Source organism: Podarcis filfolensis (assembly GCF_964270895.1).
Source record: "Podarcis filfolensis genome assembly, chromosome: 2".
Lineage (NCBI taxonomy): Eukaryota > Metazoa > Chordata > Lepidosauria > Squamata > Lacertidae > Podarcis > Podarcis filfolensis.
In genome coordinates, this window is record NC_139605.1 from 77,014,110 (window position 1) to 77,028,151 (window position 14,042).

At 38.8% G+C, this 14,042-nt stretch overlaps 1 protein-coding gene across 21 annotated transcripts in view; it reads right to left on the minus strand.

Moving 5' to 3' along the window:
• Positions 1-14,042, minus strand: part of TENM2 (teneurin transmembrane protein 2) — a 709,050-nt gene that overhangs the window by 286,498 nt on the left and 408,510 nt on the right. Inside the window, exon 1 of one of the 21 annotated variants that reach the window (XM_083596577.1) lies at positions 12,782-12,888. The exons of the other annotated variants lie outside the window; for them this stretch is intronic. Within the exon in view, the coding sequence (XP_083452703.1) occupies positions 12,782-12,854 (73 nt within the window). The 5' untranslated portion in view covers positions 12,855-12,888. Of the gene's footprint in view, positions 1-12,781; positions 12,889-14,042 lie in introns of those variants that run through there. 21 annotated transcript variants of the gene reach the window in all.

Below are 14,042 nucleotides of genomic sequence, written 5' to 3' on the forward strand. Positions count from 1 at the left end.
ATCTGTAAATTTTGTTGTAAATGAAGAATCTCTAACCACGTATTCTATGTTGATAAAAACATGTCAGTTCAAAGCAGTCAAATGTATCTCCAAGAGCTATATTTGCTGCATTACTGGTATATGTGCTGTTATGTTATGTTATGTTATGTTATGTTATGTTATGTTATGTTATGTTATGTTATGTTATGTTATGTTATGTTATGTTTTTAATCGTAATCACCTTAACTGGTGTTGAAGGCTCAGCAGTATTACTAGCCAATATTCCAGATTTCTCTGAAGGTAAACATATAAGACAAAGGAAGAATCAATATAGACATAAACAAAGGCTACAGAGGGATACTAGTGGCTACATGATCTGTTTAACAATGACAGTTCATACAAAGCCAACTAGCTGTTGTTTGACCTAACGTAAAAAGGCCAAACAACACTTAAATACTTTTCAATATTTACCTGCACAATCTTTATTACCTGCCCCTGTACAGAACCTGTAAGCAAGTCTCCCTCTGTAACGCTATCACAGCAACTACCATAATAATTTATATGCTAAAATGGAGTGGCGTGTTATGATGCATGGCAGATGATTTAATAAAAAAGTGGGGAACTATGGAATAGGCACATAAACATTGTTCTCTAATAGAATTATCCCCATAAGAGTGCTAGTACATGCCTTATTATTTTGGCTGGGTTTGTTAGGAAATGGGGTGGCATCTCCTATACATGACCACCATGACTAAATGATTTTTTTGGTGAATATACTAGCCATATTCTCAAGTAGCACCAAATACAGTTTGCTTTATCCGTGCTTTGTTGAACAAGCTAAGATCAGCTTCACAGACAAGCAAAGGAACATATGGTAATCTTGTTTTACTAAACTGTGGTTTATTCCAACCCAGCCCTGCCAATATGTGGCTGATATCCTGGATGCCTTCATTGTGGTTAGGAAAAAAATGTGTAGGGAGGATATAACATTTCTAGGTGTACAAGTTGTGTCCCACAAATTAGTATTTCTAAATGAAAAATAGCCATATATTGCAGGAGTTCAGCCATAGGAGGGAAGAGGGTTGAGTCCCTTGTTTGTGGGGTGCTTGCCTCTCCTGCCTCCTCTCTGGCACTGCCCATAGTTGGGTACTGCTGTCACTCAGGATCTGCAGCAATTTATGCTGGGCTAAAGAGTTCTGAGTGCCAATTCCAGTAGTGAAATTAGCATGATTTATCAATTAAACCAATCTGGGTTGGATAGTAAAGCAGATGCAAAGTTGCTTTACTACACAAATTCACAGCTCAGCCCACATTTACTGAAGTACCATGAAGCTTTAATACTTAAGTATGTTGTGTAGATGGGTAAAACTAAGACAAGCCCCAAGTAACTAGTGTAGCCTTTGGTTGCACTGAAATGAGGAAATTTGGTGCCAGATATCGACAACTGTTGATTTGACATTGAATTTTCATATGTTGCCGTGAGCTTGTTTTTATAGCAATCCAACTTGCTTCCACCAACATGATTTAAAAGCTACACCTTGAAGAAGGGCCTGAGAGGAGAGATACTCAAGAGATATTTTCTCCCCCAGGTATAAACCTCTAGCTTAATATACAAACAACAGCTGCAAACCTACAGTATCCACTAAGCACTGCATGAGACAGCCATTCATCATCTAGACTACAGAAACTGCTCAGGCTCTTTATTGCTTTGACCTCATTAAAAGCATGTGAGCCATGCACTGATGTAAATCTGTGTCTCTAAATACTTTCCTCTTTAATTTTTTAATAGTTCGCAGATGAAGGGAAAGGTTAAAGTCAATTAAAAGAGATACAAATACCATTATTATTGCCTGGCAAACCGTTAGTTATTGGATTTGGCTGTGTCACTTCAGAAAGTCATTATTTTTCTTTCTGAATGAATTCATAATTACACTGTTTATTGACTTGCCTCTTCATTTCTCTGGGGTGCGGAAATTAGATATCTTATTTATCTTCTACTCTACTGTTTAGTTTTACTAGAAACCAACCCTTCTTGCAACAGAGGCTTTTTGCAGTTGAGCAAGGAAAACTGCATATAAATTCCCTGATACAGCCATTCTTATACAGGTTCAGGATGTTATGATGCACATATGGGGTTCATCACCAAGGGTCCTCCATTAACTAAACTTGAGGAAGAAGATTTTCACACTTCATGTGCAAGGTCCAGTATCATAGTTGAAATTATTGGAGAACATGTTCATGCAGTAAATCACTGTGCTTGGGTTGTATGATGGAAGAAAGATCTGATATAAAATGAATAAAATAAAGTAAATGGTAAAAAAAATTAAAAAAATACCCCACATATAATTGATATGCAACCTCTGTTCATTTCAGAAACTGGTACAAGGAAGGTACAATTAATTAGGATGTGTAGCAGTACTGATTTATGGATTATGTACATACTTAGGGAGTCTGTAGGGGAAACTCCCACAGACCAGGAGTGGCACAATCCTTAATATTGATCTAATAGGATGTAACGCTTCCTTGAAAATATTCTTTATTTATGCAGGCTCATTCAAATTCTTTGAAAAAGAAAATTCATTTTATATTTTATACTGAAATCACTGGTAGTTTGTATTTTGAAAGTCTCACCTTTCAGATTATTATTTTTAGTTAAATCACTGATATATTCTTAATATGTGTTTATTTTATCAAATATTGTTTTAGGAATGCAAAAGGGAAGAATTTTGGTAAGAAAATAAAACCTGAAAAGGTTGAACAATTAAAATTATGAGCCCAACCTTTCTCTTACATTGTTAGAAAACATAGCCAGAAAGTAACTCCACCTAGAACAGTTCAGAATATTTAAAATGTTATATTTTTGCAACAGCCCAATGTTAGACATGCCTATACAGTGGTACCTCAGGTTAAGTACTTAATTCGTTCTGGAGGTCTGTACTTAACCTGAAACTGTTCTTAACCTGAAGCACCACTTTAGCTAATGGGGCCTCCTGCTGCTGCCGCGCCGCCGGAGCACGATTTCTGTTCTCATCCTGAAGCAAAGTTCTTAACCTGAAGCACTATTTCTGGGTTAGCGGAGTCTGTAATCTGGAGCGTATGTAACCTGAAGCGTATGTAACCTGAGGTACCACTGTACCAACAGAAGGGACAGTTAAGACCATTTATACCAGTGACTTTAGCTAAATCTAACTGATGGATTGTAGAATCTCAGATTTCAGGCTTTGGAATAAAGCTATACAGTCATTTAATGACTATGTTCAGAAAACGCAGTAAACCATGTCTCTCTAGGTTGGGAATAAACCTGTATAAGCATACGCCTTTCTGGCCTTCCCCCTTCTTTTCCTCTGGTGCAGCTGCAGGGAGGAGTTTGGAAGCTTTCAAGAAGAAGAAGAAGAAGAAGAAGAGTTTGGATTTGATATCCCGCCTTTCACTCCCTTTAAGGAGTCTCAAAGCGGCTAACATTCTCCTTTCCCTTCCTCCCCCACAACAAACACTCTGTGAGGTGAGTGGGGCTGAGAGACTTCAGAGAACTGTGACTGGCCCAAGGTCACCCAGCAGCTGCATGTGGAGGAGCGGAGACACGAACCCGGTTCCCCAGATTATGAGACTACCGCTCTTAACCACTATACCACACTGGCTCTGATTAACTGCGCCTTGTCATGTAATCTCAACCCAAAAAACTGGTTTATCTTAACTGTGCTTTGTTTGGCGTAAACCATGGCTTAAATAAATGTTTGAACAAACTATAGTTAATATTAACCACATTTTAGGGTTCAGATGTAGTGCTAAACTGTGCCTAATCAAAAGCAGAAGAGTCTCAGCACACTGCTGATCCCATGAGGAGTGGAAGAGCGATGGTTTCTCTGTTTTGCTTGTTTTCTTTTGTGACTATAGATCAGGGGTAGTCAACCTTTTTCTACCTACCACCCACTAATGCATCTTTCTTGATGGTAAAATTTCCTTACCGCCCTCGATGGAAGGAGGATTCAGCTTGTGCAGTAGAACCCTCTACTGCCCACCTAGAATCCTGAAACGCCCACTAGTGGGTGGTAGGGACCAGTTTGACAACCCCTGCTATAGATGTACAAAGTAGTTTTGTAAACAACCAGACAGTGGTATTAGCAAAAGCCACTGGAAAATGCTATCAGATTTAACAAGAAAGTTCATAAACATACTTCTGAAAAAGCAGCACAAAATATCAATTTCATATATAAGGACATATTTCTTTAACAGACTTTCAATAAAGAATCACTATTTTATTCATGCTCATTACATTTACTTTTTTCCTCATTTAGATCTCTATAATAATAAATATAATTACAACCATCTTTAATAACTTTGGTACCTTGAGCTGCAGGTGCTAGTAATGCTGTATCTATTATCATATTTTAAGCCCTCTGAAAAGATTGCATTAATTCCTAAGATAATTTAGAACCCATAATACATTCGGAGTTCTGAATAGATGTTAATCACTGTAGAATGGCTGATTTTCCTGTATACTAATGAAGTCATGCAGTAACTAGTAGCTACTAACTTTCTAAATTCAATATTGCCAGTGAAACAGTTGATTAAAATTTTGCTAGCATAACAATTCCCCAGGAGAAAAGCTGAAAAACTGAAATGAATCACAAACTGTTAGGGTTGTTGCATTCTTTCTAGAGAGATTATTAAGACAATTACAAATGTTTATATTATCCACAACATTGGCTGTCTTGAAAATTAATAGAAGTAATTTCTGCATATTTGTCTTTTGTCATTTCCATCTGGCTAATGTGGGAGCTGGATCAGAGAGAGCAAGTAGCATGTTCCACATTATTAATACAATGTTGTTTTTTAAAATGTCAAAGGGTACAGGGAAAAAATACAGCTCTGATTTATTTTAAGTAACAATTAATCTGGATTCTAGATTAAGGACCAAAATTAAATAAATCCTATGTAGGGAGATGCAAACAAAATTCTTCGGGCATACGAAGAAAACTGCCATGACATGTTTGTGCCAAAACAAAACTGTACAACCACTGTAAAACAGCTGTTCTCAGCACTATTTGGATATTTCTGTAACCCTGAAATCAGGGCTTCTTATGCCCTGTGTATTTTTGCATTCCTCCTAATCTCTTCTGCAACATTTCTTAACTCCCTCAAGATCCTTTGCATGAGAAACTGTCCAAAGCACTTGGCATAGAGTATGGGGAAGTGGTAGAACATAGCTCCCACACAAGGGAGGGAGGTATGGCGCTCATATCCACACAACTGGAATATTACTCTACAGAATAACAACCCTAGATTTGTACTCATTGTGCTATCACAGTTGAATGAAAAAATGGCACATCTTATGTTTTTATACGAAAGCTTTGAAATGCAACTGATATTAAATCTCATCTCAGGAATCTTGAAAGGAACAACCAGAATCCAAAGGGAAAATATATAAAATATTGAATATTCCTTATTTAATTATTGATGTCAGTTAACAGTCTGAATCTCATATTCTATCTATTGTGTATAGGTTTACAGTATATTTCGCTCTCACACAGAATGTTATTTGCTAGGCTATAATCTTATGTGCACAAGCCACAATCAACTAGCTGCTCGCTGGCAAGAAGCTAAGCTGCTCTTTGATTTTCAGAAAAGAAACTGCATCTGAAATCTACAGTTTGTCAGCCTACAAGCATCTGGGATCCAGAACCTGCCAAATACCATTCCACAAGTTGTCTTCCTGCAACAGCACTTAATAACTGTGCCCAATCTTTCTATTCCTCAGACATTTATTACTTTTGAAAGCTTAGCTGTATCAGCAGTATAAAGAAGGTGGTGAATAGTCAAACAACTGCTCCTCTCCAAACCACAGAGTTTGGAGATAAGCAAAGTATGTATTCTAATCCTGTTTGGAGAATCTTGGACTCAAAGGTCACTGTCAGCCACTCTAATGCTCATTAAGTGCCAATGCAATCACATTTAGTGGTTTATAACAATCAAAACGATCTGCTACCATGAACAATAATATGTACCTGGAGTGTATTTGAGTTAATGTGTTGCTATTCGATTGCTTTGCCCATCATTTGAAAGGTGAACTGCAAATGAAATGGTGAAAATTCCACCCACTTCAGCAGTATGTGCTGAATGACCCTGTTAGTCATTAGAGGATGAGAAGCTTTCAGGAGATTATACAACCTAGCTATTTACCTTTCTTCCTCCAGAACCCACATCCAACCTTGCTGGCAGCATGCTGTGCATGTCCTGACTGATGAATTCATCTGCAGCACAGAGAGGGACAGTTTGCAAAGTGTACTTAGAATAGTTTCTCAAATTCTGTCTAGGCCCTAAGGGAAGGGGGCAGCTGACAAGTTCTCCTGCTGTTTGAGTTTGCCCTTGACCTCCCTGCAGCTGCAGAACAGAAGGAGGGGAGTGCTGCTGCCTGCATATATTTTCTTTTGTCTGTGGCCAGGTTCTGCAATGGCAGCCAAGCCACAGCTTGTTCCCTTCTTGGCCTCTCTATGGCCCACCCATGGCTGAAGCAGCCACCTCGGGCAGTGGAATCCCATAGGGCGGTGCCTCTGTGGGGGGCCGCACCAGCCCATTCCACCAGGGCTGTGCCACAACTGCCGCACAACCCTGGTAAGTGAGGCTTTGGCAAGGGGCAGTGGCAGTACCTTCCTATTTTGCCCCAGGAAGTGAAACAGGACAGGCTGCCTCTTTCTCTCCATTGTTGTAACTTAATAAAAGCAAACCAAAGGGTTCAATAAGCTCTCACAATATCACCAGTTCATGTGGCAACTCAGATGTCCCATCAGCTGCCACAACAATCCAGTCACTCCTCCTTCCTGGCTGCTCTGTTGTGGCAAGGTTTATTGAACCTTACTACTTGGTAAGCTGGTTGCTGATATTGGACATAACTACTGTAGTGAAATGGGTTGAATTTGCACAAAGAACCTTTTTCTAGGAAATACTTAGTTTTCTTTTTCCCTGTCTCAAAAGGTAAAAAGGAATTACAAAAGCACACCTTGGTAAAGTTGCACTACCAAGTTTCATTCTGCACAATCCCAGAGTTACTGGATAGTAAGTATCTAATACTGATGACAGTCATGAGTGGTAAAAAGGCGAAAGAAACAGTGAACAATTCCTCCTCAACCAAGTATCACTAGGAAGTGTTACCACAAGGCAGTATCATGACGATGCAGTGGATAGTTGAGAAATTAAAGCATTCCTCACCCCTCACCGAATGATCTTCTCACTGGCATGACAAGGCAACAGAAGTACTGTATATTCAGGCTTCTACTCAGGCTTGATGTTCCTGCACATTTCCTATGCTTATTGGAGCTTCGGACTGCAACAAAAAGTGGATGAACATAGATAGGTCCTATGTTCCCCTACTATTATCTGTCCGCACGCCAGAATTTATAAGGTTTCAGTGAGCACACAATACAGTGCGTGAGTAGAGACTAACGTACAGTGGTACCTCTGGATGCGAGTGGGATCCGTTCTGGGGCCCCAGTCGCATCCTGAGCAGAACACAACCTGCGTCTGTGCAAGCGCGGGTCGCGATTCGCTGCTTCTGCGCATGCGCGTGACGTTATTTTGAGTGTCTGCGCATGCGCAAGCAGTGAAACCTGGAAGTAACCCGTTCTGTTACTTCTGGGTCCTACGGAACGCAACCTGAAAACGCTCAACCTGAAGCGACTTTAACCCAAGGTATAACTGTATTCTCTTTAATGACAGGTAATGTTCTTCATTACAGAGAGATTCAGGCTATGTACACACTGTACCTTTAAAGCACATTTGAAACACATTCTATCCCTTAAAGAATTCTGGGCACCATAGTTTACACCTCATAGAACTACAGTTCCCAGCAAACCTTAAGTGCTCAGAAATCTTTCAGAAGACTGGGTATTTTCACATTTGCATTCCAAAGTTCCTGAACTAAGCCTGCAGTTCTCAGTTTAGGGACTGGTGAACATACCTGGTCTGGGGAAATGTGAGCATTTTTAAAAACTTAATTAATAATTATTATAGAAAGGTTATTTTGTCTTTGGAAGTGGGTTTACAAATACTTGCAACTCACATTTTGAGCTGAGAATTATTCACAAGTGAAAAAAAATAGTTCCTTACTGTTTTCGAAACAATTAATGAAGATTCTATACAATTATTTTCTAACATAATTCACTATCTTTTGAAGAAGCATTTTCCATATTCCAAAAAAGGACTGCCAAAAATGTCAAAAGCACACTCAGATGCAGTTGAAATGATTGCTTATTTATCAGCATTTCAAAAATAATAAAGGAATACTTTCCTTTCTACAAAAAAGGCAAAATGCTACCCATCAACACAGCCATATGATCTAATGGCTAAAATAATATATGGGGATACAGTTAATCTGACAGCAGCTCTGGAAGTTCAATTAGTATCTGCTCATAATTCAGTTACTTTACTAAAAAATTTTGGAGTCAACTTTGCCTCTTCGGTGTTGTAGTTTTTCCAAACCTTCCACTAGGTAAGAGTTAAGGAGTGATCTTTTCTTCCCTTGAACAGCATCTGACCTTTTTTTTCAGAGGTACTAGTAGTAAGGAAACAACTGCATTTGTGCTGATGCTAAATGCTAGAAGATTTGCCTAAATGCCTCCTAATAGCACCCCTAAAATTAGCTCGGCTAGTGGTGCATGCCTAGTGTGTTGCTTTTGCTTTTGTTGTTGCTGAAGTTGTTTTCTGCCCCTCCCCCGCCACACACCAATGACACAGCAAAAAGCACTTGGAATCTATTTTCTATGTATGCACGTCCTTTGCAAGATGCAGTGCAGTTCATATTATATAGCACTTGACATGGTGTCATTAAGGTTATAAATCCTAATGTTCTTCTGTTTCATTAAATTAAACATGAAATGTTTAATGTTTTGTTAAATTAAACATGAAGCCGTGACTTTGCCAGGGAAATGCTACGTCCTTCAATCACCTCCCTCTATATGGGCACCTCCTTTGTTCAGAAAACTTAGCTCCATTCAGTCATGTGCCACACTCAGTTGCCATGTTTCAAATTTATAAAGAATGTTTGATGTAGAGTAAAGCTTTGGGATATTATTTTTCCCCATAAGCCACAGCACTTAACACAGTTTATTCGCTTCCTTTGCAGTAACCCAAGGATCCCAAAACACTTTACTGTGTAGGTTTCGGAAATGGTGAACAGCAGCAAATGTTTTAGTTAAATAGAATGGCCTTTTACACAGTGGTCAAAAGTAAAAAATCTGCCTGACTGGGCTTGCAAGAAGCGCCTGACAGAAACTTTATCAGTTAAAGAACGCTGACAAAAAGTTATTTGACATTCATTATCTTTTACAGGCAACATATTCCAGCTTTTTAATATGTGGCAACATTTTCCAGCTGTATAGCTGATACAAAGAGACTCAACATGTAATAAATATGCAGATTGTGCTGATTAAAATATCTTGAAATATTATCTCTTCACCATTCCTGATAGGACTTGATAAACACCTTTTGCACTGTGACTGCCCTTCAAGTTTGCACTATATTCTCTCTCTCTTTCTACCCGAGGCCCTGTTTATTTTAAGTTTTATAGCCACACACTGAATATTAACTGGTAACGGAAATAATACACGAGCAGTCTGAGGGAGCAATCATAGCCTGATTGCCATTCAGCAAGCCCTAGCTTATAGTTTTCCAGTTTATGTTTGGCAGAAACAATTCTATATGCATTTACAAAAGCAAAATGTCCCCATTGAAGCAAATAGGGTTTCATGAAGCTAAAAATCAAGTCGTTAGATGGTGCTTATTATAATTTAGTTATAAATCACATATAATAACAAAAATGTAGAATTTTGAGATCCTCACTTTCTGGAGTCAAAGGATAGTCTAGGAAAGCTTTTTCAGATAAAGAATAGGTTGACAGAGCACTGAAGAAATATGGTGATTTGTAATCATCATTGTCATCTAAATACTGATTCTAATACAGTGTCTTTGGAGAAGAAACTGGCAAACCACTCCAGTATTTTGCCAAGAAAACTCCATGGACATAAAAAAAAGGAGAAGCTTTGAGAAGAAAGTGAGTGTTTCCAAGGCATGCTCTGGTTCATGTGGTCACGGAGCGTCAAACACGACTAAGACGACTAAACAACAACAACAACGGGTACCACCCAAGCACAAGAGGAAGTTTGCAGCAGAGTCAACGTAACCCAAAGGTTTACAGAAGCACAACATTCAAAGATTATAAATGAATTCCTGCCACATACGGACTAACAGTTAAAAGAAGTGTGATATCTGATGGGGAGGGGAATGGAATGCAGAGGATGGAAAAAGCAGATGGAAGAAGAGACACATAAATATAAAAGTGTAGAGAGAACCATCTCATTGTTTGTAAAGGTCATTTCTTTGTTCCTTCTGAGAAACTATTTTTATATATTCCCAGGATTGGAAGTGAGAGCTTCCTGTAGAAATGAATGCAGTAACTCAAAATTTTAATGCCACTAAAATTGGGCACACACAAACACACCACCCAACCCCATGATCCTAAGATAGTCCAGTGGGCATACAAAGTGGGCACTGAATGCAGACTGACTGTTGAAAGATAAATCCAAATGAATTGCCTTGAGATATAGATTATTTTATAGTTTATTTATTTTAGTTTAGATTAGTTTGTTTTATTTTTATACTACCCGTTCTCCCATGGGAACCCAGGGCAGCAGCTGAGATTGCAATAACTATCCATGACTCAAAGGCCCCCAGAAATAAGTATGGGTGGGATTCATCAGCGGAAACAAGGACTTTGCAAGGACTTCTGCTTGCACATCAGGGCTCCCCTCCCTCCCTCCTTCACCGCCTCTTGAAATTGACTCAGGGCTGTGGGATGGTATCTAGAGTACCCCCAGAATAGCATGCAGGGGAGGAGAGTAGGGATCATTCCATCTGGCTAGCTGTAATGTTTATGCTGATGGAACATTTGACATAACTCAATGCTGAATTCCCTGCTATGTCTTTAGTCCACATCTTAACCCCACACAGGGGGTAGAGGCATTAGAGGGAGCAGGTCAGCAATAAGCCACTTGGTGTTAGTGAACTCTTTATTCAAAGAAACCAAAACAGTGCAGGCCTAGGGATCACAGCAACTCTTCCCAGTAGGTCTTGCCCCAACGAAGCAGCCCCAAGGACTGAATGTACCTGACTTCTGACAGCTCTCTAAGGCTCTTCCCCTGGACAACCCCTCCCCTAAAATCAACATCAATGCGCATTAGAGAAAACTCTTTTAAGTTGGCATCTAACACAGCTATATAGACAAAGCATCCTCTTCAGCACACTAGACATGTTGCAAGGTAATTGGCACAAATTTCCATATGTGGTGGACATGTGAATTAGTGCAACCATTTGGGGAAAAGATATTTGCAGAAGTAAGCAAAATTACAAACCAGGACGTACAATGCAACCCGTGCCTAGGTATACCAGCACCCAATTTAGGGTGGTGTAGGCGGTTCCTCTGCCCAGGGCACCAAGCCGAGAGGGTGAAAAATAGTGCAGATCCGTAATTGAGAAGATCCATCTGGAAACACCAAATTTTGGTCTCGTACAGGGCACCATATTATGAAAGTTTACCAAAGTCCACCCCAGGGTATACGAACCATTTTTAAAGAAACTCAACTTAAATTATTACACAATGAAGTTCCTTATCACTTTTCTTCTGGTAGTGGCATAATTACTTATAGCAAAAAGCTCTCCGAATCTTTTTCTGTAATTGGAAATTTTACAAACACAACTGCCTGAGACATCACTGCATTGGTACAGCATGTGCCTGCTTACACATACACACACTGTTCAGTTTGCTTCTTTGCCCATCAATGAAGGGTAACACTTTTGGTCCTCTGGCAATTTCAGATGGCCCTTTAAACAAGTTTCTCTGAAAGGGATTCTACTAAACAATAAAACACATTTTGCAGGCATCATTAAGGCAGGAAAATCTATAGCAGCAATGGGTATGCTTTTATCTTCATTATGATGAAGCCACCTAGACATATCTTGTTAGTGACAGCTCTGTACACTTACCCAGACTGTGGAAGATCAGTCCATCTTTGTGGAAGATGCAGAGATGGATAAATTAACCCATTCTCTACCCAGAAACACTGAGTTATATATCCTTCACTTTCATGTACTCACTGATCTATCGAACCAATGCAGATCTAGTATCTGAACTACTCTCCCTGTTTATTTGAATGTGAACACAACTAAAAACACTGTATAGTATCCTGTAAATCAGCAACTGATATTGATGCTTTACAGACTATATAGGTTGTTTCTGCTACATTTACTAAGTCAACATTCTACTGCAAGCCCACACAAAGTGCCATTTATACCATACTTGATAGCGTATGCTAACAACTGCATTTCTAATGCAAAAATTATCTCTTATGCATATCTTTCTTTCCCTATCTTTCTTGAATCATTGGAATTCATGCATTTGAGGGCTACTCTAATAATAACAAAATAGGTGCTATTTTGCTGAGGACTGCTGACCTGAAGAATACTCTGGAATCTGTGACTAATTTGTTTGTTCCCAAAGTAGAACCTTCATTCATTTTTGGGGGCACAGCACAGAGCAGATGAAAATAAGGAAAGAAATAGTGAGAAAGAGGAAGTATTGAGCAAAAGTACTTAAACCTAATGAAAGTCATTTTAAAAATTATTCCGCCACTTGGTGGCTTGTATTTCTATTTTGCTGTTAACTCTTGAAGTAATTGCTACTTCTTTATATGAATATTTATATTAATATCATAGTAGTAGAATTTAAACAACTTACAAGATACTCACTACTTACGCAAACTTCTGCCTTGTTGTTTCGTTGCTGCACTCCTATAAGGAAGAGTGTATTTTTGTCTCCCCAGTTCCATTTCAGGAAAACAGCTACTGATTATTCTGAATATAACATTGGTTGGTTTAAACTTTGTGAACTTTCTGACCTTCGTTAGAACTATGAGGCATGGAAGTATCTACTGGTAATATTAAGTCATCATGAGAACGTGCCACTACAAGAAAAACATGTGTAGGAGGTAATCAAAAGATACATATTTCTTTAGATGATTAAGAGTTCCTTGGGTAAATTAAACTCTTGTGGGACTTCACCTTGGTGGGTGGGAGATCTGAAGCAAATTCCAAGATGTTTACTATCAGTGTTAGCAGGAAAATACCACTAATGAATAAATGTGAGCGTAGTTATGTTTGAAAAAGGCTGCATTTTAACTGGAACATCTAACCTCACATACAGTGCTTAATGTTCTCACATATAAAACATGCCTCAACCAGCTTATTTAACAGGCTCACTGGATAAAGATTTGCAGCTGATAAGAAATGAATTCATAGCTTGGAGAGAGGTCAAAAGCAAGGAACTGAGAGCAATGGCACAAACTGAACAATCAGTATAGCTGTGATCTCTGGGGCTTACTCTCAAGTAAGTGTGGATGGGATTATAGACTAACATGAAGAGCATAAGAAGAATCCTGCCAGATCAGAATATAGGTCAATAAGGTCCAGCATTCTGTTCCTTTAAATGCCCATTGGAAGCCCACAAAAGTAAGACATGAGTGCCATAGCACTCTCCCACTTGTGATTGTTAGTAACTGGTCTCCAGTAGCATACGTTTCTCCAATATTGAAGGTAATATAGCTATCTGGACCAGTAGCAATAGACAGCCGTATCCTCCAGGAATATGTATAATTCTCTCTTAAAGCCATCCAAGTTGCCAGCTATCATTATCTTGTAGTAGCAAATTCCACAGTTCAACCATACTATTTATTTATTTAGGTACAGTTTTTATCTCCTCTTCATCAAAATATTCCAGGGTAAGTAACAAAACAACTAATAAATCAACACAGTAAAAACAGATAAAATAATAGTAAAACAAAATATATCGACCACAGCAGTGACTATCTACTCATTAATTCCCTGGTGCTGAAAAACTATTTCCACATTTGGAGAAGGCTCTATCACATGTCACTGCTCAAAGTACAGACTAGATGATATACCGAGAAATGTTGATTCAGATTCATTTGGGACATTGTGGGTTAACAGCAGCACCATGA